Source organism: Xiphophorus maculatus, chromosome 23 (assembly GCF_002775205.1).
Source record: "Xiphophorus maculatus strain JP 163 A chromosome 23, X_maculatus-5.0-male, whole genome shotgun sequence".
Lineage (NCBI taxonomy): Eukaryota > Metazoa > Chordata > Actinopteri > Cyprinodontiformes > Poeciliidae > Xiphophorus > Xiphophorus maculatus.
Genome location: NC_036465.1, coordinates 17,851,971 through 17,877,629, shown reverse-complemented (window position 1 = coordinate 17,877,629; position 25,659 = coordinate 17,851,971). Strand labels below are relative to the sequence as shown.

The 25,659-nt window shown below is 38.0% G+C and overlaps 4 protein-coding genes across 5 annotated transcripts in view; 3 read left to right on the top strand and 1 right to left on the bottom strand.

The window, feature by feature from the left end:
- ndst1 (N-deacetylase and N-sulfotransferase 1) overlaps window positions 1–3,198 on the top strand; it is a 67,913-nt gene extending 64,715 nt beyond the window's left edge. For both annotated transcript variants that reach the window (XM_005795305.2, XM_023328386.1), the window contains exons 14-15: window positions 1,206–1,308; window positions 1,396–3,198. In XM_005795305.2, coding sequence (XP_005795362.1) covers window positions 1,206–1,308; window positions 1,396–1,515 — 223 coding nt within the window. In that variant the 3' untranslated portion in view covers window positions 1,516–3,198. The remainder of the gene's footprint in view (window positions 1–1,205; window positions 1,309–1,395) is intronic.
- A 3,943-nt stretch (window positions 3,199–7,141) lies between these two features.
- cd74 (CD74 molecule) lies at window positions 7,142–11,478 on the top strand. Its single transcript, XM_005795304.2, has 9 exons — window positions 7,142–7,385; window positions 8,819–8,988; window positions 9,735–9,829; window positions 9,931–9,987; window positions 10,064–10,147; window positions 10,251–10,329; window positions 10,417–10,617; window positions 10,709–10,771; window positions 10,865–11,478. Exons 1-9 carry the CDS (start codon window positions 7,297–7,299, stop codon window positions 10,879–10,881), a joined length of 855 nt encoding a protein of 284 aa, XP_005795361.1. The 5' UTR covers window positions 7,142–7,296; the 3' UTR covers window positions 10,882–11,478.
- Window positions 11,479–17,055: 5,577 nt separating this feature from the next.
- On the top strand, window positions 17,056–21,131 carry LOC106699758 (kinesin-like protein KIF27). The gene is made up of 7 exons (XM_023328940.1): window positions 17,056–17,119; window positions 17,298–17,426; window positions 19,338–19,477; window positions 19,548–19,756; window positions 19,842–19,907; window positions 19,986–20,106; window positions 20,184–21,131. The coding sequence occupies exons 1-7, from the start codon at window positions 17,088–17,090 to the stop codon at window positions 20,426–20,428; spliced, it is 942 nt and encodes a 313-aa protein (XP_023184708.1). The 5' UTR covers window positions 17,056–17,087; the 3' UTR covers window positions 20,429–21,131.
- Window positions 21,132–23,220: 2,089 nt separating this feature from the next.
- slc35a4 (solute carrier family 35 member A4) lies at window positions 23,221–25,620 on the bottom strand. Its single transcript, XM_005795303.2, has one exon. The coding sequence runs from the start codon at window positions 25,492–25,494 to the stop codon at window positions 24,523–24,525; it is 972 nt and encodes a 323-aa protein (XP_005795360.1). The 5' UTR covers window positions 25,495–25,620; the 3' UTR covers window positions 23,221–24,522.
- Window positions 25,621–25,659: the final 39 nt, after the last annotated feature.

The following is a 25,659-nucleotide window of genomic DNA, read 5'->3' as shown; positions in this document are numbered from 1 at the left end:
TTGTCTTTTGAGAGATACCCATCTAGGTTCCTGTCAGAATCAAACTACCATGAAATGTCTATCTGCCTGCGGCATACACAGAAAAATGTATTACAGCATAACACACTATACTGTGTGAAAGAACAGTTGCTTTTGAAACAAAATCAAAATAATTTAAAAGTAGACATTTTAGACCATCTTTACCATCTTGTATCAACATGGCTGGAATTACATGTTTATCTTCAAAGAATGTAGGTCTTTAACTCTGACATTTCCAAATCCGTTATTATTCTGAAAAGAGTCTTAAATCTTTAAAGGTTTAAACAGATGTTGTTGTTTTGCTTTCTCTCACAGCCCAATTAAACCACAGATGTGTTAAAATGTGACAGGAATGTCCTTATCTCCTTTAAAAAACTTCCTACAGCTTTATGCTTCCTCAGTCAACATCTCACATATACTCGAGATATCTAACTTCTTCACTCAGTAACAGCGTCCACATTGAAGAATGTTTGTCAGCCTGATCATTTGATCCGAGCAGAATGGTTTACTGTAAAAGCGTTTGAGTCTTGAGTGTGTAGCATTCATCTAAATCACTTAAACCTATAACCTATTTATTAGGGTAACTGGCCTTTTCTGATTTTATTAGGCACAAGATTACCTTCACAGCAAAAGCCTCATTAACTCTTTATTCTTTTTTTATCTTGCACCCACTGACTATTATTAGGCAAAAAGAGCAATTGTGATGTTCACCTTTTATTGAAAAACAGTCGGACATGTGGAGTGGAAAACCTGCTTTATCTTCCTCAGTTTCATTTATGTCATTTAAAATATTTCCATTGCATGGATGACAAAAATTTTGCATCTACTGTATGTTTAACTTTGTTTTGCAGTAGTTTCTGTAGTTGTGTATTGGATTTTACTTTTATTTTTATTTAGCATAGCAATATAATATGAGACAACTGTATCGAAGTTTCACAATTAAAACACAAAGAAAAAATAATGAGAAATAGATAGCATGATCAAAGTTTTTACAACAAACAGTTACATGTAATCGAATCATTCTGAGATGCTCTTAATTTGAGTTTGATGCTCCTTTTTTTCCTTATTTTTTTGGACTCACTACACTTGAATAGAGTTTGATTTGATTTGTTTGAAACCTGAAAATTGTACCTCAAACGTGAGGTCAGATTTTGACGTTCAGGATTTTCTGTGTCCATCATGTGTAGATTTGACCCCAAGAAAGGCTTCTGGTGTCAGTTGTTAGAGGGAGGAAAGACCAAGTGTCTGGGAAAGAGTAAAGGACGCAGGTACCCTGACATGGACCCTGAGGTAGGATCCTCTCCTAGAAAGAACTGTTATAGTAAAAGTCAGCTTGCTGTGAGTTGCCTACATTTAGTTCCATCCTGTTTCTTTCAGTCCCAGGAGTTCCTCAGGGAGTACTACCGTGACCACAACATTGAGCTGTCTAAGCTGCTCTACAGGATGGGTCAGCCGCTACCCAGCTGGCTCAGAGAGGAGCTGGTCCACACCAGGTAGCAGCACCGCTGCAGGGGAAAACCACAGCTCCACGTTCTGAAACACGGCTCCACCCTGCAGGGCTCGCCGATCTGAAAGAAACCTGAAAGATTGGAGCTCGGGCCTTGAGATAAACCGAACAAGAACTCGAAGCTTAACGCTGATCTTCTTAGTGGAGAGCAGACTGGCTTCAGGGCTGCCCTGACACTGTGTCCTGAGGATTTCAGTAAGGAAAGACTCGGTGGTGCACAGTGGAGTGGGGGGTCCTCCGGTGTTCGATAATCCCGGTCCCGTTGATCGACGTGTCATCACATAAACTTTGTTGCCTGAGACTGAAAAAGGAAACACAAATGAACTCTGAGCAGTTTTACCTGTCAGTTCTGTAAACAGGCAACAAATGTAAACACTATCACATGTCCTCTGTGATAAGGCGTGATGTTTGGAGCGGAGTAGGACAGTATTGTCTCAACAAACGGCAGCATGTTGGACGTGTCCAGTCGAACTACTTTTGATAGGAGTATATGAGCAGTAAGTGAGGACGTGAGGAGTCCTGACTCAGGCTGCATCTTGTAGCCTTCCTCAATAGGCCTTGGTAGAATCTAGTTATTGCATTTACAAGTGCCAGGACAGAATCTTCAACAAACTATCAACCCCTTGGATATCTGAGGGATCCTTCTTTTTTTCTCTTTTGTTTCAATCAGCTCCTGTTTTGTTTTCTTCTGTCTGACTTAACGTTTCTGTAGTGCTGATGGAAATGCATATTTTGTTAGAATGTACCAAAACTAAACCTGTTAGAGGTGTTGTTCCCACCCAAGCGGGATGAGCAGCGCTGTTGTCGGCCCGGCCTGCAGCGTGGTGACCCCCGAGCCGGCCGGGGCGGGAACAGGACGGACGGACGGACACAGAAAGCACAATGGCACTCGAACGAGCGTCGACCCTGATCATACAGGTTAACTGGAAAGCACACAGAGTTCATGGCTCCTACTACAATCTGTGAAGATCATAAGCTAGCTACTGTATGCATGGTCCTACAGATTCAGATTGTGTACAGAAGAAAAAAAAGTGCATTTCAAAATGTTATCAGCGTTTTTATTTGTTAAAATTGTATATTTTTTTGTGTTTTATGTTTAATTTCATTTACAAGCGAGTATAGACCTGGGAAGAATAGAAAAACAAAAAAACTGACCAACTGTACGCCAGGTGTTTTCATACGGATGTTTGGGTGTAGGTCAAGGTGTTACCATTGCAACTAGGTGTTCATCGGTAACAAAAAGCTGCTTTTACTGCAATAGTTTTGTACGTTGTTCGGATGTAATTACAACGCACACGACGGTTTGTCATTTCCTGACTTTGTAATGTACATAAAACCCTTCGGTAGACCTAAATTATTGAATGTGTTTGGGTTTTACTCTCCCATCAGCCTGTTGTCGTAGCGTTTATAAACGTCAGTGCTGCGCTGAGGGGGAGTTTGGATCCTTTCATCATGCAGAAGTGTTTCCTCTCACATCCTCTCACTGCCAACTGTTGTACAAAAGTGCAGAGTTTCTCCATATATAAAGTATTAAACACATAACAGCAACGATGGTACTAATCTCCTGGACTGTATGATACAGATTTGTAATTGTTGTCAATAATTTTTACAGTGTAACTAATATTGTCGGTGCTTTTTAATTTGCAAATAAAACACCACTGTATTTTTCATTAGTTGGATCTTTGTTGCCTCGTTTCCTTATTAGAGTTTCTGCACTTAGGCTTGGAAATACAGAGCCGCCCACATCCACTGGCATGCCCTGTAAAGATCTGTAAAAAACCTTGGAATAACTGCAAAAAGTCAGAAATATCCAGCATTTATGTAGAATATTTTATTTAGCCGGAGAAAATCTTGCAAACATTTTAATATCCCTTGAGCAAGTTGTTGAATTGCCACCACAAGCTGTATTTTAATGATATTTTTTGTCATAAGCCTATGACAAAAAAGGTAATTATACAGCATTGTATAATTGTGAAGTGGATGGTAAATATATATTTAAAAAAGTGGCATGTACTGTATGTAGCCCCCCTGAGTAGACTTAGACTTAGACTTAGACTGACTTTATTGTCATTTTGCATGCACAGGGTATATACACCGAGTAAAGAACCACGTTAGCTGCAATTAAATTAAATCGTGTGCACAATTATTAACCAAGCCTTATTTTTGATTTTAATAATCACCAGCTACAGTGCTCTCAGTTGAAGCTTAATTTTTTTTTTTTTTTTACATATTTGCTGAAGCTGTCGCTAGGTTACGGCAGTATTAAATGAGAAAGATAATCAGTGAAAAAAACTGAGTTCCTCCCCTCTGTGGTCCTACTGCCATCTGGGGAAATGCACAACTTGGTCAGAAACAACCAATCAGAGCCAGAAGGAGGGTTTTAGTGCTGTCAATCGCCTTTGTGTATGTGCTGCTCACACCCTCACCCTTGCTCTCTGCTATGCTAATTCCTCACAACACATCCAGCCAGGGAATGCTCAGGATATAAATTCAAGATATGAATTCCTAAGAATTCATATCTTTGAACTACACAGTACAGGCTCTCAGGATTTGGTCTGGGTTCCTTTTGCATTAATTTCTGCATCAAGGTACTGGTGTGGAGATGATCAGCCTGTAGCTCTGCTGAGCTGTTAGAGAAGCCCAGGTTTGTTTAATAGTGGCCTTTGGCTTGTCCTGATTATTGGGTCCAGAGTGATTTTTCTTCTTTTTTTCATGGATTCTGTGCCTCGCCACTCTTCATCCTGACATTGCAACCTTGATTTCCAAATGAAATACAAACTTGACCTTCAGCTGAAATCAAAATTTTGAACTACTGAGCTGCAGTTTTTTATCTACAATTTTTTATTTTCATAGTACCAATAAGACATTTTTGAGATCTCTGGGTCCAGAGATCCAGTAGTGTAGCAGCTTTAGTCCATCTCTGGCATGTATCTGTGTGTGGTGGCTCTTTATGTACTGGCTCCAGATCCAAACAAAGGCTTGTGAATTTCTTCTAAATCAGTCAATGGGCTTTGCTGACATTTAAGCCCGCTAGTTTTGCATTTTTCCCTCCACTTAATTTTGCATTAAAAAGAATGAAGCAGCTCTTTGAAGAGTTAGCTTTTTGAGAAGTTAACCTTTATGGTTCACCCTCCACAAGTAGTGCGGGTCATAAAGATGGTAATGAGCACGCAAAGTTCAAATTCAAAGAGTGACTTTAAAGGGGGATTGTTTGCCAGAGCTCAGCAATTGTCCAAATTAGAACTTTTTCAATATGGAGATCAATGTAGTTCATAAATCAAATGTTATTCAACAATTTTGGGGCATTTTCCTGCTAACGATTATGTGTCACAGTAAACCATAACATCTTGATAAGTTGAAATATTGCATGAATCACAACGAGTACGAGACAAAAACCCCACAAATGGTGGAATTCGAATTTAGCACTAACTCTCAGTTCATGCCACGTTTCGCTTGCTCACAGCAGAAATAACAGAAAAAGACGCAACAAACTAAAACTGGCAACACATCAGAGGATGAGAGTAAAGGATTGTGAACATGAAAAGAATTTAAAATCATTTTTCAAATGCATCTGATGCTGCCTAAAGAGTGGATCCCCTCACAGAGATTTATAAACTATTTATTTCCAGTTGGATGAGAATCAATCTTGCGAAAGCCTTGACTCTACTTTACACTAGTATTTATTAAAAACTGGAATTTTATTTTGGTAAACGGATTCAATAACAGATGTGACAGATATATTATCTTAGATGTCATGACATATGAAGTTAAAGCAGGCAGGGCAGGCACGACTGCACATGGGGGAAGATATTTCTTGTCTCTTGACAGCCGGTTTAAAGGAAATGTAGTTTATCTTTTGTTTTCAGTTCCAGCTCAGATAACTTTAAGAAGTAGACCCAACTCATTTCCTCAAAATCACACAAGAGACGTCAACACCAGACAACACAAATTAGCGTCTTATATTCTGACGTTTTTCTATCGGCTCACAACAGTAAACGCACTGCAGGAAGTTCACACTCTGCAAGTTTGATTCCTTTTTTAGGGAAAAACCCCAAAGCAGGCAAAAGCAGAACAGTGACATGAAAACATTTAGTTAACCAGGAAGTCCCTGTACATACGTTCACTTTTTGAAAGAGATCCGTCACAAACAGCTTCACGCAACACAAAATAAATCTGCAATACTGTGCAAAACGTTTAAACCACCACTGATTTCTTGTTTCTTTGCTTCCAAGAGGACGGTATTTATGTAATCCTTTAGAGGGGTCTGCATGACTGGTTCTGATTTTCTGAAAGTCTTCCATAATTTTCAGTAGATTTTTCCTGCTTTTTCACTCATTTTTCTAATGATGCATTTATATTATGCAGATCTTTTTTCTTGAAAGTACAAAAGAAGGCAAGTGAAGAACAAAAAAAAATTTGATAAATAAAAATAAATTTCTGTAAAAATAAATTTACAGAATGCAAGTAGTTTCTGAAAGTCACAGCTTTATGAAGTTAAAATATAAAAATGAGGCTAAGATGTGGCACAGGAGATGTGAGGGTTTGTTGGAACTTATTTAGAAATAATCTCAAAATTATTCATTTCAGTGGAAGAATTAGGCTGAAGTAATCTATTAATTTTCCCAAAATGTTTCTTCTGACTGGAAGAATATAAGAGTTTTGGAGAGAGCCATGTTCTCTGAAGCCAGAACATGGATTTGGTAATGACCCAACTTAACCACCTTCCAGCTGCATGCTGAAAAACCAGTGCTAATTGTTAGTATTTCAGTAACAAAGTAACTAATGCTGGCAATAAGTTAAACACCATATAGTTTCGCATTTTATGTCTTTAAACACTTAGAATACAGTACATATGATCAATTTAGTGAGATACAAACAATCAGAGGTGCACTAAGCAGTTTGTTTCTGCACCTTAGACTAAGTTTTAGGAGCATTCATAATTTAATTTTTAGGTTGGGATTGGTGAGAACTATCCAACTTTCCCACATAGAAATCAGATGATATTCATGTTTACTGGACCCTGACAACCTTGCAGAATTTTAATAGAAAGTGGAAGTTTGTTTTTTATTTGTTTATGTCAGAAACTGTTGGGAAAAGTTTATAAGAAAAACTTTAAAACAGCTTGCGATAGTCTAAGAAAGTGTATGAAAACCACTTCAAAAGATTAATAGAAAGTCTGGCGAGTATAAAAACATCAAAAGTGACTGTGGACTTGCACACATAGTTTTAGTTTCCAACAATTGCGTTTCTAATATAGAGCACTAGTTTTGATAGCAAAGTGCCATAGTTGTTATGATATTACAGGCGTAGTTTAAATTTTTATTTGCTCTTTGCTTCCTTTTCTTTTGAACATTCAGAAATGTATGACTAAATAAAAGCACATCATAGAAACTTCACCAATTTCATAATTTCTCCACTATTCAAGTGGCATTCACAATACTAAGCTATTCTATAAAGCTAAAAACTCTAAAACCACAACATGGAATGAGAAGTAATAGAAAGCTCTAGATCTTAAGTCAAAACCACCGTCCTCTCACTGATATCTGCCTCTATCAACTGGTGATGATGTAGAACGACCAATCAGAGCTCACCCCACTGATCCATCCCACAAGTTTTTTTATTTTAGTTTTTTTTATCAACAGTGGTTTCTTACCTTCACTGGAACTTATTTAGTCCTCCTTCCTCATTCTGAGGGCAATTTATACTTTAGAGTTCTTGGATAATTCTTCAGATTGATTCTCTGAAGGAGAGCAGACATATTCCCAGAGAGGATGGCCGACAATCAAGAACATGCTCCCCTGTCCAGAGGAAGTGTTTCTGGCAGCCACGAAGTCCTGGTTAACAATGCAGGGCCCAGAGGGTGAGAGGAACTAATCATGCATTCATTTTTATTTGCAACACAACATTTTTAATTTTGTTTAAATTAATTAATATTGTTGTTTAGTTGAAAGGGGTATTTGTTCATTTCTCTAAATTGGGAGGATTCATTGTATAATATAACAATGAAGACCCCAGTCTGCACATTTCCTTTTCATTTAGAGGGTTGCATACAAGAGATACAACATATTTCCCTTAATTTAACGGAGTTTATATTGTACTAAATATAAAGTGTAGGTTTCTGATTTACTTTTCAGGTCTTAAAAACAAAGAAGCCCCTATAGCTCTTTTGATATATCCTGGAAAATCTGTATGTTTTAAAAATCTTTGCAATATTTTAGATCATTTTAGCTCCAAAAATGATCTTTACTGAAAGATTTTTCTATATGCGAAACGGCCTCTCGAGATCTGAGTTCTACCAAGTAACTAGTGACGCTGTCACTCGGATTGGCAAGACTCTCTTTTTTCACTATTAATATATTTTTATATATTAAAAGGGATTATCGAACATTTAAAATATAATCATTGTCAAGTTGAATAAATGTTATGAATATTTAATAAAAAAAACAACTCCTATCCATCTGAGGTAGACCTTCGAAAATGCTTACATAAACTTCCGTGTTGGACCAGAGAAGGAAGTCTGCCTAGTAACTGCTGATGGTTACCTGCTATTGGCGGACCGTGAAAAAAGACGAACTGAACGGAGACCCTACGTTTTCATTTTTCTTTTGTTCATTTTTGTTTTTATTGTATATAAACCACTATATTGGTAATAGTAATGGTTTTACTGTTTATTATTTATTTATTTATTACTTAGATTGAGAAGGTGCTCTTCAATAAACAATACCTTTTAAAATAGAGTAGTAAAACTGAATAATGTATAAACAAATGTATAAATTAAACCATTAAAAATACCCATAATCTAAACAAGTATGAGCGTAATAGAGGCAAATCACAGAACTAACTAAAAGTTTCTGTTTGGGTTATTTGTTTATTTCATTTTTAAACAGGCTTTTTAATTTTTTAGCTTTACTTAAAGTTGCTTTGCTTGTATTTTATTTATTTATTTACGTTTGATGTACATTTCTCTCCTAAAGTTAAAGTTAACAAAGAAAAAGCTACAGTCACATAACAAAAAAAAAAAATAAGAAAAAAAGTTTGGCTGACTCATGCAATGGGTTTTTTCTATGTATTCTGGACGGTCCAAAGTTCTAATACCATCCTTTGTGAAAGTGTCTTCTCATCTCCCCAGCAGTCAGAGCACTCTTTTGGAAATCCCTTTGAGTCACTTTATTATTTTTTATGTGGGCGGTTAAAATACGCTGTGTGTTTTTTCTTTATTTGTTTCCTGTTTTTTTTTTCTTCTGTCATGGTGTGATCCTCTTTTAATGATCAATATTTGATTTTTTTTTGCAGTGGATCCAACAGCCGTGCCTTTACGATCGCTGGCCTGACCACGCTGGCATGCCTGCTGCTGGCCAGCCAGGTCTTCACCGCATATATGGTGCTTGACCATAAGCAGCAGATCCACAGCCTGCAGAAGAACTCTGAGAGGATGAGCAAACAGATGACTCGCGTATCTCAAGGTAGGAAATGACTATGTGAGATTTCTTATAATCAGACAGAGTGAGGAGTAAATAGCTGAAAAGGGAAGTGAGAACTTTATTTGGAAAAGCGGTTTTATTTATTTATTTATTTTTAATGTGGCACAAATAAAATTGGCGTGATGATTCATGAAGGGGAAAAACCAACTGCGCTGTAAGCCAAGTCATTTCATATTTGACGTTATACTAATACTTTTTTCAGCCATTCTAGGTAAAACTCATTTGTTTGTAGTTAATAGGAAGACTAATAAAAACAGGGTCAGTAACCAACAGTTTGATTCCTGGCTGCATAGCCTTTCTCTTCATAGATAATTATCATTTTATTCATATTTATCTTCTGATTTCAATGTGAGGTCTGTAGTACTTAAGATTGTGTTGTTTTTTTTGTGACCCCCTGGAGTTTTTAATGCCTTCTTAAAGAAGGTTTGATAGGCTGACCACTCCTGAGACCACTGTTCTATGTTTCCCTTATTTATGACTCTCAATGTGGTTCATTGGAGTCCCAAACCCATAAAATGTCTCTATAACTCTCCTGACAGACATACGAGAACAACCTTGTTTCTTATCTATTCTTAAATTAGATAAGAACAGATCATCACAAGCTTTTACAATTTGAGCCCTTTAGCCTACTACATGTGGTCAAACTAGTTCCATTAAACTGATTTTATTTAAGAAGTATTTATTAACTTTGCTCTAACTGGAATGGTTTTGTCTTGGCTGTTCCTCAGGTGTTGCCCCAGCCAGGATGGCCATGCCCATGAACAGCCTGCCTCTGCAGTTGGACTTCACCGAAGACGACACATCTTCCAAGACACCCTTGACTGTGAGTTCACGCTAACATTTCAGAAAAAAAACATCTAAATGTGACAGAAAATACAGTTATTAGATACTTGAGTTTTAAACACGGACCCTTATTCCCCACAGAAGGTGGAGGACATTGCCATAGTCAGTGTGGAGAAGCAAGTCATGGATATGATGAAGGTACGTTGCACTCAGAATCTTGTGGTTCCTCTCACTGTTTTAGGTGTATTTTTAAGCGCGTGTCTGTTTTGAGCAGGACATCAGCCTGCCACAGTTCAACGAGACCTTCCTGGCCAACCTGAGGAGCCTGAAGCAGCAGTTCAATGACAGCGAGTGGAAGGTGACGCTTCCTGCTTACCAATGGGGAAACCCTCCCAAAAATTGTGGTTATTTAAATTAAACAAACTTTTCATCATGCATTTTGGATGTGCTGTCCTCTGCAGAGCTTCGAATCCTGGATGCGTTACTGGCTGATCTTCCAGATGGCCCAGCAGGAGCCTGCAGGCCCCACCCCTCAGCCAGGTTACTGCAGCTTTTTTGCATGCAGTATCTACTCAAACATCCATTTGACACACAGTGTTTAATAATTTTTTTTTGTTGTTTTGACAGCCTCTACGATCAAGAGCAAATGCCAGATGGAGGCCACACCTGGAGTGGGAAAGATTGGCGCATACAAGCCCCAGTGTGACGAGCAGGGCCACTACAAGCCCATGCAGTGCTGGCACGCTACCGGCTTCTGCTGGTGTGTGGATCAGTCCGGCAACCCCATCCAGGGCACCACCATGCGCGGCCGCCCAGACTGTCAAAGAGGTAGCAAACTCAGATCAAAGGCCAGATTCATATGTAGCAATTTTGAAAGATGACATATTGATTACCTCTTCTTTTCATTAACTAAATGTAGGTGCCGGATTTCGTCGCATGATGGTCGCACCAAGGATGATGCAGAAGACCTTCCTTGAAGACGGTGCGGTGCTTTGATGAAGTTGTTTTATCTAGTCACCCTAACGTTTTGCATGAATGTCTGGTTGTGATAAACTGTGTATTTTTTGTCTTTCAGAGGGAAAAGCAAATTAAGAGAAAGCCGGAAGCAAAGCATTTCTTTTTGCTATTACTATCTTTGCAGACTCGTGAAACTGGTTTTTTTAAATTGGACGCTACTTTCCGAATCAGAGCAGTTTAACTTCAAAACGAGCTTTATTTTCACGTAATCACTTCATGCTATACATTTTACTATCTGCTTGGAATAAAATCAGAAGAGGCCTGTTACATTAATGCTTTTAATATCTTTTTTTTGGGTGCCTTGATTTACGTAGCATAAAATTTATCAAATCCTGTGTATTTGTTTGAGATGAATGGTTAAATGGTTGGTTCACCCAAATAAAAAAAAAAAGAACATATTTGATTTATAGTTCCAGTTTCACCTGCCTAACACTGAGTCAAATTATGGTTTTTCAACCGCAAAAATGTTTAGTTCTCGTAATTTTGGTGAACCTGCCCTTTAAAGAGTGGAAACATGAAGTGTTTTTTTTTTCTTTTAAATGTATAAGAAGTGGCAATAAAGATTTTCCTCTAAAACAATCACATTATTTGTCCCAATGTCTTTAGATCAGACAGCTGTTAAAGGTATTAATGAAATAAGGCCTGAATAAACATATTAGTGATTAATTGCAATTGCATTGTTACCTCCTGGATTCTGTGTTCTGTTCAACTGACATTATGCAACAAACATCTATCCATTAAATCTGCATTTCAACCTGGAAAGACTCACACAGAGAAAGAGAGTGGTATTAGAAAGTTTAATTGACAAATGAAAGTCTTTGGCGCTCGGACTCAGGAGGAAGACATTGCGCTGGTAACCGCTGTCAGAGAGAATGAGCCGCTGTGTATGAAGATTACAGACGTCTTTCCCCAGCTCAGGCCCTTCACCATCCTCTCCAACACTGGTGGTGGAGAGGATGGTGAAGACTGGATGGATGTCGAAGAAGCCACCGGCTGAAGGCGGAGGGGGGTTGGAGGAAGGTTGAAGCTCAGCCAAAGAGCGGAAGCAGATGAACAGCTGGACCTTATCAAGCTTAGTGATTGGAGGAGGAGACCATCACAGATAGGTTGGAATCGAGGCGCATGGTGAGATGGATTGAGTCTTCCAGTTTGAATTTACGCCTAGGTTTCATATCTAAATTTAGCCATAATTTTAGATGAAAGCTTCACCAACAACCATTTCTATGAATGCGCAAATGAAACCGTTTCCTGTGCCGGAGCCTCCTCTGCTGTCTGCTAAAAGAAGACTGTTCAGCTACTGAATGAATGCTCACATTTCACCTCCAAACAAGTTCTTTGTCCTCAGTTGTAGTGATTTTTACTGACGTCTTGAGTAGTGCTTAAAAATTTTTTTGGAGTTGAGAGACAATGTTCTCACTGCATGCTTAAGTGGTCTATTGTGTGGAGAGGAGCCCCAGAGTCAACAGACAGATGCAAGAGAAACTAAAGAGAAAATAGCACAGAAAACAGCTTTGTTTCCCTAATGAGTGGACATGTTTTGCAATGACTAAAGGCTGAAGGAATTCTGATATTTTAGTCAACTTTAGTTTAAAAGCAAATAAGCTCAGTCCTTGTCTGTGTTAGAAAATATAGAAATTAAACTGCATTCGTTTTGGTCTTCTTGATACTTAATTCGCACATAAAGACCATTTTCAGGATTGTCCAAAAATAATGTAAGCGTATGAACAGGACAATTTGTGACTGTTAGCACCGACCTTTGATTTGACTTCAGGCAGGAGTTTGTGGCTCATTAAAACTCCCACTCCTTCCAAACCCTACATTTTAAAAATGAATTTTGTTAGGAATTAAATTCTAGCCGCTACAAGTAATAAATTGTACACATGCATACTAGGCTGTAAATGTAAAGTTCAATAATAAATACATTCTAACATCATTAATTACTTTTTGTAACAAATCCTATTTAAATATTTTAATTAGAAATCAATGTTAACAAGATTTTACTCAAATTTGTCTTAATAAAATGACTAGAAACTGTTAAATCAGTTTGTTTTTTTTGTCAGTGTATCCAAGAACTAATTTATGGTGTGTTTTAATTCATTTTTATTTCATGATTTTCTTCCGACACAAAAGATGAAGGTATAATATTCTCTCTGATTCAATGTTTAAGTGAAAGCAATTCTTAAAATCGAAACACCAAACTGTTCTTATGAAAAGATGCTACATACTGAGGAAAGTATCTGCTGAAAGTCAGCCACACCTAGAAACTACTGTCCAAATCCTTACAGTGTTTCACTTATTCATGATGTACCAACTCAGAAAATATTTCCCTCTCTCTTAGAGTATCTTATATATTTAACTCAAAACAGGCGTTGATATTTCAAAATCTCAAAGTTTTCTACCCTGCTGCACACAGAGCATAAAAAAAAAAAAGATTAGACAAGAAGAAATTCTTGTCTAATAACATTTATAGGATTTAGAGATTTAAACATTACAACAGCTTGGATGCTCCCTATGCTGAAAGCTGCACTTATTAGTGAAAACCCATCAGGTTTGTGGACAGAGTAAGTAAGTCTGTGGAAGGTTTGCCAAAAGACTTTGGGTTATGTCATGTGGTTAAGATCAAATGTATTCAGGACTAACATATTTTATATATTTATAAAGCATTTTCCATTCATCCAAGAAGTTTAATTTTCATATGAAACGGTACATGTCTCTAAAAATAATGAAATAAGGTGAAAAGAGCATCAGAACAAAGTTTTCTCTGGTATTGTGATGATTCATCTTTGATGATGAGCTGATTTGAGGTTGGAGGGCCTCCAACTGTTTAGCAACCTTCACAATTTGGATATTAGATTCAAGTAAATATTAATATTGCTTCTAGTCAGAAGAAACCTGGTCTGTAAAATTAAAAGACTACTTTCAATCTATGTCTGCCAGGGTATGGATAATTTTGTGCATAACTATGTACTTATCCGACTTCTGCTATAAATAAATAAAAATAATGAAATAATTTATCTTTTCAAGAAATGAATTACCATATATATATATATATATATATATATATATATATATATATATATATATATATATATATATATATATATATATATATATATATATAACAGATTCCTGCCCATCTCGAAATTCATAGTCCCCTTAAAAAATGTATCTTTTGAAACTGCAGTCCCATGATTTAAGCCAGTGAAAGTAGATTCTGTCTCATTAATAATTCACCCTGCTGTAATAAAATCCAGGTCAGAAAGTGGCTGTGCAAAGCCACACGTTCAGGATGGCCACAGAAGTCATAAACACACCTGTAAGTATATATTTAATACAGTACTTTAATATATTGCATACTTTTTTTAGAGGCATAGAGATATTTAAGATGAGTAAAGACTGTATGACGTATTGGCTGAATTGTTACTCATCTCCATCCACTGTTAGATGAGTGGGGAAGTAGAGACAGTGAGAGTGGGAGTTGTACTCACAACAAGCCCAGGTAAATAAATCACTTTAATATGTGCATTTATTTGGTTTTGAGTGCTGAGTTGAAGAAGGTTCACGTGTTCTTGGACTCACAGAACATAAAGACGGTGCAGCTTTAGCAGTTGAAGGATGTGAAATTAGCCACAAATCTGCTACGAATGAGGTAAACCTATTCCTGCGACACAATATTTAAGATGTTCTCTAGAAGGTGCCACAAATCAGACGTGTTTTTTAGGAACCAAAGTCCTTCACATTTGATCAGGTTGTAACAGCCGACTGTGTAGAGGTAAAACACTTTCTAATCTGTTTTCATACACTTTCTGTTTGCTATTAAATATTTTAAATCTTAGAAACTAACAATCTGAACCGAAACATGCAGAGTCTTCACTCTGAGCTCCTGCAGCCTCTGACCGAGTCCATATCGAATGGCTATAACGTAGCACTGCTGATGTGTGGAACTCCCACGGAGATGGTTGGAGACGTGACAGACAAAAGTATCCTCAGACAGGTGGACAATAAAATCTTTACTCTATGCATTACAGGATGTTCTGTTTTTGCTTTGACCGGATTTTGAGACTCTGACTTTGCTTTAGCTCCTGACAAGGCTGTTTAGTTGCACATCAGAGGAAAAAGCAGAGTCCTTCACCTCTGTATCATTTCTTCAGGTCTGTCCTTGTGTTGAAAGGTAGAACCCCAAAGCAGCTTAGACGTGACATGACTTGGAATATTGTTTCTCTGACAGTTTTACCCAGACGGGAGCGCAGTGGATCTCCTCAGCCTCAATAAAGAAACTTTGCAGCTCGTAATCCATCCTGTACTCGGAAGGTATATTACTATTATGTATTTACATTGATTTGGATTTTGAAAAGATAACCTAATATTTAGTTTCCCAGTTACCAAACCTTCTTGGTATTATTTAAAGCTGCCTTGATCAACAGATCTGGCAGATCTGGAATAAAATGTTTTGTGTCCATCAGTGATTTTATCTCTTTTTCTTCTGACCTCCCATGGGGGAGTCCCATGGGGTTTCATTTTACACCGTTTTTGTCATAGTGCATTGATTGTCATCTTTATTTCCCACTGAAGCACACTGGAGAGCGTTCTGTCCTGAAGTCCTTTTGTTGATTTTAGGAGATGGATGGCACAAAATGTCCAAAATTCTAGTGAGAATAAGAAAAAAGGTTTTGCTGTGTAGACATAAAGACGCCAACAAGATCACCTTTTAACTCTCTTAACTTCCTGTTCCCACATGAGAAAATCATGTTTAGATGTGAAACTTGACTCTCATCCTAAAGATATACACCCAATTATGGTTAAGAGCAAAACATCGAACTATTCTGAACTGGCCTTCTATAAGTCCTGATCTAAATCCTATTGAACATAGGATACAGTTCTTTAATAAAAAATATATATTAAAGAACCAATTTAATAAATTCTACCCTTTTTAGGCAGTTCTCCAGACAATGTGGCGACATCCTTCCCACCTCAGACAAGTGGAGAAGTTTGTTCACAAAGAATTAGTCAAAGCACCTGTGGCAGGTGCAGCAGTCTGTTTGATAATCAAAGGAATCGCTTGATTGCAGTTCCTTACTCAAATAGTTGCATAACAAAATCTTATATCATTTTGTCCAGGTCTGTTTATATTCTGTTAACCCTCATTTCAAAATCAGTATTCGATTTTCATTGGTTAAATTGCATCACATTTTTATTCATCATTTCTTTTGTCAGTTTCAAGTTCTTTCAGTGACCATTGTGGCTTTTTTCGGTAATTAACAGAAGTTTGCCAACAACCTTGTTCACGTGTGTAATAGTTTTGTAAGAACAAAAACAGAAAAATCCAGGTTTTTTTCCACAGTCTAAACAGATTGTAGAAATCACTACTATATTGTCAAACGGCAACCTTGAGAAGCTAACGCATGCTTTAATCACCTCTCGCAAACAAGAACACATTTTTCTAATTTTGAATTCCTTTTACAAATAGCTTTAAAAAAATTTTTAATCACTTTTACATTCTCTTAGTAGGTATGCTGCATTTCACCTGCCTGACTTGCTGTACCTATTTGTACTGTTTGTCTCAGGTCAATGTGCCAGATGCGTTTACCTGCATCTGGTAGAGCATTTGTTGTCCCAGACTTAAAACTGTGGAATGCTTTCTCACTGCCTCAGGCAGATTTATCTTTTTATATTAAGGGACACTTTTTGAACCCACTGCACAATGTAGTCATGGTCAGGTGACATGAAAAAGCAAAAAATAAAAAGACAGTCAGAAAGTGTGGAGAAAAATCGATCATCACCACTTTAAAAGATTGCAAGAAATTTTGGCCTGATGAAAGCAAAGCATTATCAAATTAGTGGCTGCTATAAATAGCAACCACTATTTATTTATTTTATTTTTTTAAATTACGCTATATACTGGGGTACAACCATGATTTTAAAAATCCTTTTATCTGAGGCTTTAACATATAAATGTTCTGCTCTTTAACAAATCTTAAAGTAGTTTAAATCTGACATCAGATGTACAAATGCACAAGTGAGAGATTCCTTTGCCGATTATTAAACAAAATAGAGGCAAGGAAATAATAAAGTGCTCCCTAAATAATCATATCTACAAAATATATAAAGCCCAAGAATATAAAAGAATGCAAGTTTAAAAAAACAACTAATGCCTGTGTGGCTGACACATAAACCACATATCTATCTCTGTTTTGTTTCTCAGTGTTGTAGAAGGTTTATCTGAGGTGTGTGTATGTTCAGCAGAGGAAGCCTGTGATGTTTTTAAAGCCTGCAGGGAGTCAATGAAAACCAACGGAGGAAGCGTTTCCAGCCGGTAGGTCATATTTCGTCAATGCGCTCCAAAAGACTTAAACACAGAGGATAGAACCAAACATCTTGCATTTCCTTGATTTCCTGAATTGTCAAACAGTCTCAGTGAGCGAACTTGCTTTCTCTCCAAGACATCTGAATAAATAAACGTGCTTGTTGTCCGTGTCACATGTTTTCCTCAGATGCAGTTCCCTGTTCTCAGTGACAGCTGAGTGGAAACTCCATCCGGAGCAGGAAGAGTCGGATGTCTGCCGCAGCAAACTGCAGCTGTTCAGCCTGGCAGGAGGAGCCAGCAGGACTAACCTCAGAGGGTCGGTGACACACAATCCCAACCTATCAGTTACATGAGTCTGAGTGGCTGATCAAATATTTACCTACCAATGCTCACCAAACTGTAACAACCTGTCCAGAATACATGTGGCACACTAATATTTGCCGCAATTGGTACTTTAATATCTCTACATTGCAATCCAATTTATGCTGCTAAACTGCATCTCTTAAATAATGTATCATTTCGGTAACACTTTATTTGAAGGGTTGTGAATAAGGCTGTCATAACACCTGTCATAAACATGACATAACATCTGTCATAAACATGACATAACACCTGTCATAAACATGACATAACATCTGTCATAAACATGAAATAACACATGCCATGAACATGAGTAAGTCTTTATGAATATTTATGACTGTTCTCATAAAGTGTCATTCAGTAAATCATGACACTTTTAATACAAAGTTGACATTATTTAAAATGTCTTTGTTATGACAACTTGACATTAACCAAGAAATCATGATCTGACATGAATTTGTTATAAAAGTATTACTAATTAAACTTTAGCTTTAATAACATAAAGCTATATAATTTTTAAAGTTTAATCAGTAATACTTTTATAACAAATTCATGTCAGATCATGATTTCTTGGTTAATGTCAAGTTGTCATAACAAAGACATTTTGAATAATGTCAACTTTGTATTAAAGGTGTCATGATTTACTGCATATCATTACACTGTTTATGACAGTGTCATGACAGTCTTATTCACAACCCATCTAATAAAGTGTTACCATAATTTCTATTGTAAATTTAATCTGAGATATATTAAACATTTAGTCTAAACTAAGAAGATAATGTACTGAAAATCATGTACATAATTTTATGCTTGAGTTCTCCCCAAAATTAATAACCCTTTTGATTGAAACTGCAGCTTTCAGTCTTACTGAATTAATTTCTCCAAGATTTCTTAGATTTATTATATATATTCAGTGGCTCATTGCCATCTGTCCAAGAGCAGAGTGTGTATTTACATAAAATGACAACGAAGTAAGTGACATAAATCAAGACAATGTGTTAACAGCATGAGCTTTCTTGTAAGAAAACCCTCCTGGCTTGTTTCTCCCATAAGGCCTGTCATGTTCCTGCAGCGACAATATGTCATTGTCTCTGACAATCACACCTCTTCTTAAACTTCATCATATATTTATTTTCAAAATAACCAGCACAGGGATGAAAGTCTTCAGAATAAGCAGCCATCTGCCATGTTGAGGGTTTGTGGGAACAAGAGTATTTTTATGGGGAAGGTAAACAAAGAGAGGGGGAGTTAATGACAGAGTTGGTCTCTGACTAGAAGAGAAAAATTCCTGAACAAGAAAACTGTCTCTATGTAAAAGAAAAACAGACCACACAGAATTTAAGGTAGCAAAAATTCAGTCAATAGCAGCATCGAGGAATGAGACATTGCTAAGCTCAAGGGTATTTCAAAAGGAAAACAAGCTGTTTATTGGCTATAAACAGTAAATGCACAGAAACACTGGATCAGGAGCTCTTTATATAGAAATAAATACAGTATAGACAAAACGAATGGTTTCAATAGCTATATCTAGGGCTTGCTCTAGGAACAAAACACAACTGAACGCAATAAAACACTGAGCAGGAATACTTTCTCATGAATAAAGACAAAACACAATTGTAACTCCATCTACTCTGTTCTATATTTACTTGAAATACTGACACACATTTCTGTTCAAACATACAAAGAACAATAAAACTAAGATGTATTCTCTTCAGCCAAAGCTTGAATGGACAACGATTTGTCTGCGGTAGGGATTTCTGTGTGCAGTCATTAACATGGTGATGACAAATTGGCAACAAAAAATTCCAACTTGCTGCTCCTTATTTTCACATCAGATTTGCTAATATGAGCATTTTTTTTTCCCCAGAGTCATCCCGCTGTTGAAGGTCCTAGACCAGACACTAAACTCTCCTCCTGTAGTCAGCGACAGCCTCCTTCATGAATTGCTTAAAGATGCACTAACAGGAACCAACAGGACATTTCTCATCTACTGCATCAACCCTCACGGTAAGTGAAAGGAACATATAAGTGGGAGGTGGTTGAATTAAATCTGACTCTGGGTATTACTTCTTCTCAGGTTTCCTTGATGATGAAACTCAATCTGCTTTACATTTGGCTCAGAAAGTGAGGGGATTAGTTACTAAACCCACTTCTGTTTGCTGGAATCCGAGGACAATTGAGCAAGAGCTTCGTGAAAGGATCACGGAGCTACAAAATGTGGTACTGCTAGGGGAGAGTGAGGTACAGAGCATTTACAAGTTAGCTCAGCTGACTCAGAATCTGAAGGTAAATAAAACAAAATCAAAGCTACAGCATTCAATACAGCAGCATTTCAGTGCAATAAAAATTTATTCTGCCATCTCGAAAATAGATAGTGAAACATCAGTCGTGGGAGAAGAGGAGAGAGGAGTCAGAGAGAATAAAAGCCAAAATTAAGGTCTGGTGGTTGTCCGCCATAATATAACGTAGCTAAATTCAAACTATGCAGGTTAACATTTGCTTTTTAACGTGACAGAAATCATCAATCAGCAGCCAACAACTTTCTGTAGATTGTCTCATGAAAGAGAAAGGAAGTACAGAAACAGCTAAATATCTGCAGGAAAAGTTGAGACAAGAAATGGAGGAACACATCAGAGGTAACAGGATAAATGTCACAGTATAATTGATAAAGATATTCTCGATTGAGTATTTTGTGTGTCTCTGGTATTTCCAGAAGGTAAAGGGAGCGCAGAAAAGGTCCAGGAGCGGGTAACCAGAATCCAACAGCTGAAGGAAGCTCTGAGAGAGGAAACACTGAAGAATGGGAATGTTTCAGTAAAGGCCCAATTCTGTCAACAAGTAATGTACATTGTCTCAAATTTTGCATTGTTTATGTTGTCCACTGATCAAGCTCAGGTACTCAATTTCTATTTCCAGTTTAGATGGATTGAGCCATTTATCTTAAAGCTAGAAACATGAACGGAAAACCAGAAATTTGCCATTTACAATTATTAATGTTTTGGTCACTTAAACACAACATTTTCAATGACTATTTTTGATCTATTCTTGATTTCTTTCAGAAAAATCTAACATATTTTCGCTGTTAATCAAAAGTTTCTGCTGAGAAAATGTATGCACTTTTGCCACAATAATTTGTAAAAATTTACAACCTCACTAACTTTTCTGTCTGAGTTTATGCCTAGTCTTTATAGCATCAAGCTTTAAAAACTAAAACCTACATATTACAGGTATTTCTAACATTAAGAAGCATAAAATGGTGACATATTTTCCTGGAGTCTTAGTAAAACAGATGTCCTTGTGAGTAGGCTACCTCGCAGCATGACATCATCAGCTTTACCATAATGGAGTACCAGTATAGTTCTGACAAAAATAATCTTTTTCTGGTGTAAGGGTTCTTTCAATCTGGTCTGACAAACTTTTTACATGGTGTATCATTAAGAAAACCTTCCATATGCGACTTTGTCGCATAGCCTAATTTTAGAGGGAGGGATCTTTTTCGGGTCTTACTCAAAAAGGTGAGATCGACTCATAAATCGTTTAGTCTGGTTTTAAGACGCCTATAGTGATCAATGCTCAACACTGTTTCACTGTGACGGCATAGATAACTTTGTAGCTGTCACTCTAGCCTGGTTACTTATTTTCTTCTTTTACCAGGAGTGTCTTCGCCCCTACCTGACTGGGGCCTCTCCTGAAAATAGTTCTTAATGCCCCAAACTTTCACATTTTAGTTAATATGTTTCCCCATAAACAGCTTAATTCTTTGATAAGAGCATTAAGGGAGAGATGGGAGAAAATCCCTATGAGCTCAACTTCAAACATTAACCCTGAGCAAATCTTCATTGTTTCATTTACTCATTTCCTTTCCAACACTATTTTCTCCACTTGAGAAACTCTTAAGCCTCCCAAATGTCATCCTCGCCACTCCTGTAAGTAATATCCCGCCTCAAAGCTTTGTGAAAACCCCCTTCAGCAGGATCTTGTTAGAAATCCACTGAGAATTTTTTAGAAAGTGCTGTAATTATTGCCTCCTAGGGTAACTCTTTGCAGAAAGCTTTACGTACCCGACCGCTGGTTTGACAACACATTTACAAAGCTTAGTCCAGTCTTTTCAACATCTAAACAAGATTTATGCTTGGATTAGTGGGCAACACACACTAAGACGTTAATTTTGCCATTTTAATGATTAGCCTCAGTTGGAATACAATGAAGCGCAGGAGCGGAGGAGGCAACTTAAGGAGGATCACACAAGATTAATTCAGGAGGAGGTGGCGAAGATGGAGAGAGACTTGGCGCAGGAGCAGCCGCCGGTGAGATAATGAGATACCCTGTTGTTTAACATTCTGTTTGTGATCTATCTCAGCCGAGAGTGCTGAGTCAGTTTGAATAAGTGCAAGGCTGAATTTATGGTGGGCAGAAATGGCTGCACTTCCATATTAACTCTGGTATTTCCTTGAACTTTTTTTTTTTTTTTTCATTTTAACCACTGTTTTTATTCATTGCTCCATCAGACAGAAAGCCCTCAGAGGGAGCTGCTGGTGCTGAGCAAAGAGAGGCAGGTCCTGGTGATGCAAATAGAGGCGCTTCGTGCCGAGGCCCAGCAGGCAGAAAGCGACCTTCAGGATCAGCATCACAGACACCAAACGGAGCTGCATTGTTTGAGGGAAGAGAGCCTACAGGTGGGAATTAATTGGCTTTAAATCCACGCAAAATATAGTTTCTTGGTTTGGAAAAAGATTTGCATAAAAAAAAAAAAAGAGAGCACAAAAAACAACATCTTAGGTTGAGAGAGCAGCGAGTGCATAGTTTAGGGGAAAAAAAAATACACCGAGTTGTTACAATGCAGAGTAACATTGAACTCTTTTTCCTCAGGATGTGCATCCTGAGGTGCATCCTGAGGAAAAAGGATTCTAACTAAATTCTTAGTTAGAATTTTGTAAATTCTACCTTTGAATTATTTTCTTAAGGCTTTTCTTTAAGAAAGTTCAGACATGCATATCAAGATAAATTGATTGTGAATATGTTATGGTTTCTACTACTACTAGTCTCCTCATTAACTTAAGAGAATCTTGGGTGCATGTTACTAAACCTAATCTTAGCTGTTATTGTCTATAATAGGCTCAAACGCTTGCAATTTTGCCCTTACTGTACTGTATTTATTCAGTTGAAGGCCCCATTATGAGCTGACCAAAGCATATCTGGTTGTCATTTCTCTTTATTGTGAATATAGTTTATTACTGTCATAGCTGAGTAGATTATTTGTATTCAAATCCAAAAAATAAACAAGCATAAGCATAAGCTAACCCCAATGTTTGTAGGCTTTTGTAGTGCCTAGTAATTATATAATTTTACAGTCAAGAATCCAATTGACCCAACACACATTTAACGGCGTCACCCAAACATGCTCGTTATCAGTATTCCTGCTCTGCAGGTGTTCAGGGCGTTTCGTCAAGTTAGTGAGGAGCAGAGGAAGATTTCAGAGGGAAGATATAGGAGTGTGCTGCTGGAAGCTGTGCAGGATGCCATCTACCTGTCGGCTCAGAATCAGCAGCTGCAAGCTGAAAACAAGGAACTTCGAAAAGGTCAGTGTTTCCCAGCAGCCGGTCACATAACTGGAAAGACTCTTCACAGTGTTCTCATGTTTTTCTGACTCTGCAGCACTGGGGGAGATTAAAGACGCTCTTGCTGTGCGAGGAGATCCTGTGACTGACCTGATAAACCAGCATCAATGAGTCTCATACTGAAAACGCGTGTTGGTAAATGATTCAGAAACTTTATTGGTCATAAACGCAACATGTAACATTTTATCCCTGATGTTGTGCTTTAAAGATGATTTGGTTTATGATTATGGATCCTCGCAGCATGTCTCTGCAACAATGTAACTGTGTAGCAGACAAAACCCAACATTTGATTCATTCTGTCAGCTCGTTCTTTGAGTCACTTCTCAAATGTATAAGTGATAACACGTCTGCATCTGCAGTAAATAAAGTAAAGGACTAAAGGAGTTCAGTTTTAGAAGGCAGATAACATAAAGGCTAAATAAAACACAAACCAGACAATGCCCAGCAAAAGTGCTTATATCCCTTAAGATGCTCCACATTTTTTCACACGTCAGCTTCAATGTCTGTATTTTGTTAGGATTTTAAGCAATGGACCAACCTCGGTGTGAAGATTAAAGTTTTGGAAGTCTGATGGAGCAGAACTTTGATCAGAAAAGCAGTCAAGAATCCCATTGTAACTCTGGAGGAGCTATAGGGATCCATAGCTCAGGTGCAACAACCTATTAAAAGGATTTGTCATGCACTTTGCAAATCAGGCCATTTTACAAGAGAGTTTCAGAAGGAGTCATTGTTGAAATAAAGTTATAAGAAGTATAACATAAGCCACTTGGGAGAGAGAGCAAACATGTTTAAGGTGCTTTGGTTAAATAAAATTATTTGCCAAACACCATGATTGCACATCAGCTTTAAAACAAGATCCTCATGGTAACCCACACTGTTGGTGATGCTTTAGTAGGAGCAGGGATGATGGTTAAGAGTTTTTGTGAAAATGAAATGGAATTAGATAACATACCAGGCCTGTCAGAGGCTTTACAATACCTGAGACTGAAGAGGAGGTTCCCAGCTGGACTAAAATCTCAAACCTATGCATAACAATGTTCTACAAATGTATATAACGGTCCAGTGAAAGTCCAGACCTAATTTGTGGCAAGCTCTGCTTCTGATCTGAGTGAGTTTCAACTAGAGAAGAGTAAAAGTGTTTCTAGATGTAGCACTGCTTGATAACCCCAAAAGAGCTGCAGCTGCCCCAAAACGTGATTCATTTATTGAATCACGTTTCAAACAAAAGTCCTACCTTTCATATTTTATGTGTATAATAACATTACATCGTTTTCCACTCACTTCACTCATTTGATAAAATGTGTTCGAGAGAAATGGATACTTTTAAATTGCACAGTACCAGTAAAATAATCTCAAACGTTAAGGACCACAACTGGCAGCCTTTGTTTGAAGCTCCTCTGAAGCCAAACACGCAGGTCTCTAATGAACCCTCTGCTATCCGTAATAAAGGTAAGCTGCCAAGCCAATCAGAGTACAAGGTAGAGGAAACAAAGCAGTGAGCTGTAAGCCTAAGATGGCCCAGGACAGCAGCGCATTAACCAGCATGGAGCAGGAAATGACAAACAGTCTGGTGATGCCGCTACCGTGTTTGAGCACCACAGACATCAGAAGTCCATTTGCTGCCTGTCCTGCGATGATAGCCCACACCACCCCCGAGTAGCCCTCCAGAAACCCTTGGTCACTTCCTATGGAGGAGAGAGAGGACACCCCGTTGATTGCCACTCCAAACATATAGAGGTAGAGGTTCTGTACGCTGAGGGGCAACCTTTGGCTCTTCAGCACCCTCTCTGTGTAAACTGCTGCCAGCCCCGACACACCGGCGTAAACCAGCACAAGGAAAAGTCCCCAAGCAGTGATGTGAAGTCTGGGACCTTCATCGACATCAATCGTCTCAGGGCCTTGTAGATCCAGGCTGCTGTAGCTGTGGAAGCCCCCCGCAGCCATGAGGAGCCCCAGGGCGAACCACTGCTTAGACCGCAGCCTCTTCCCCAGACAGGCGGAGTACAGCAGAGCGGTCGAAGCTATTTTCAGATTAGAGAGTATTTGAAATGAGCTTGGGTCCATGTAGGCCTGCATGATGACAACCAGGTTGTTGTTTAAGGTGTACAGCACAGCAGGGATCGCGTAAGGGGCAATGAGACGTGGGGGAGACCACGGTATCGATGTGGAGCCTGTGAAAACGAGGCTCAGCAGGGAGATGAGCAGCTTGGCCAGCTCAATCATGAGGACGCAGGAGGAGGCGTTGAATGGGACTTGACCGTCTACTTTGGTGAGAGTGATAAGCGGCGCATGAGAACCATAGATGAACACCATCAGGCCCAACAGGAAGCCCCACTTGATCCTGTTCGCCCGCTGTCTCTTAGTCCTGACCGGGGTTTGAGACCCCACGTTCTTAATTACAATCATTCTAAATGACACAAAACAAACACCAGCTTCAAAAAGTACAGAGGATAACTTCAGTGCAAAAAAAATAAAACAATTCAATCAGTTTTCTTTAACTATTATTTCCAACACATTCTAAGACTAAATTGTGATTATTTTGAACAGAACAGTAAAGTTGTGGGGTACATG

Excerpts from the sequence above, each read along its gene's own strand:
- cd74 (XM_005795304.2), top strand. The coding sequence starts at position 7,297 with ATGGCCGACAATCAAGAACATGCTCCCCTGTCCAGAGGAAGTGTTTCT. Across the intron at positions 8,989-9,734 it reads GATGACTCGCGTATCTCAAG|GTGTTGCCCCAGCCAGGATG; the intron begins GTAGGAAATGAC and ends GCTGTTCCTCAG. Across the intron at positions 10,330-10,416 it reads AGGCCCCACCCCTCAGCCAG|CCTCTACGATCAAGAGCAAA; the intron begins GTTACTGCAGCT and ends TTGTTTTGACAG.
- slc35a4 (XM_005795303.2), bottom strand. The coding sequence starts at position 25,494 with ATGATTGTAATTAAGAACGTGGGGTCTCAAACCCCGGTCAGGACTAAG.
- LOC106699758 (XM_023328940.1), top strand. The coding sequence starts at position 17,088 with ATGAAAACCAACGGAGGAAGCGTTTCCAGCCG. Across the intron at positions 17,120-17,297 it reads GGAGGAAGCGTTTCCAGCCG|ATGCAGTTCCCTGTTCTCAG; the intron begins GTAGGTCATATT and ends TGTTTTCCTCAG. Across the intron at positions 20,107-20,183 it reads AATGGAGGAACACATCAGAG|AAGGTAAAGGGAGCGCAGAA; the intron begins GTAACAGGATAA and ends TGGTATTTCCAG.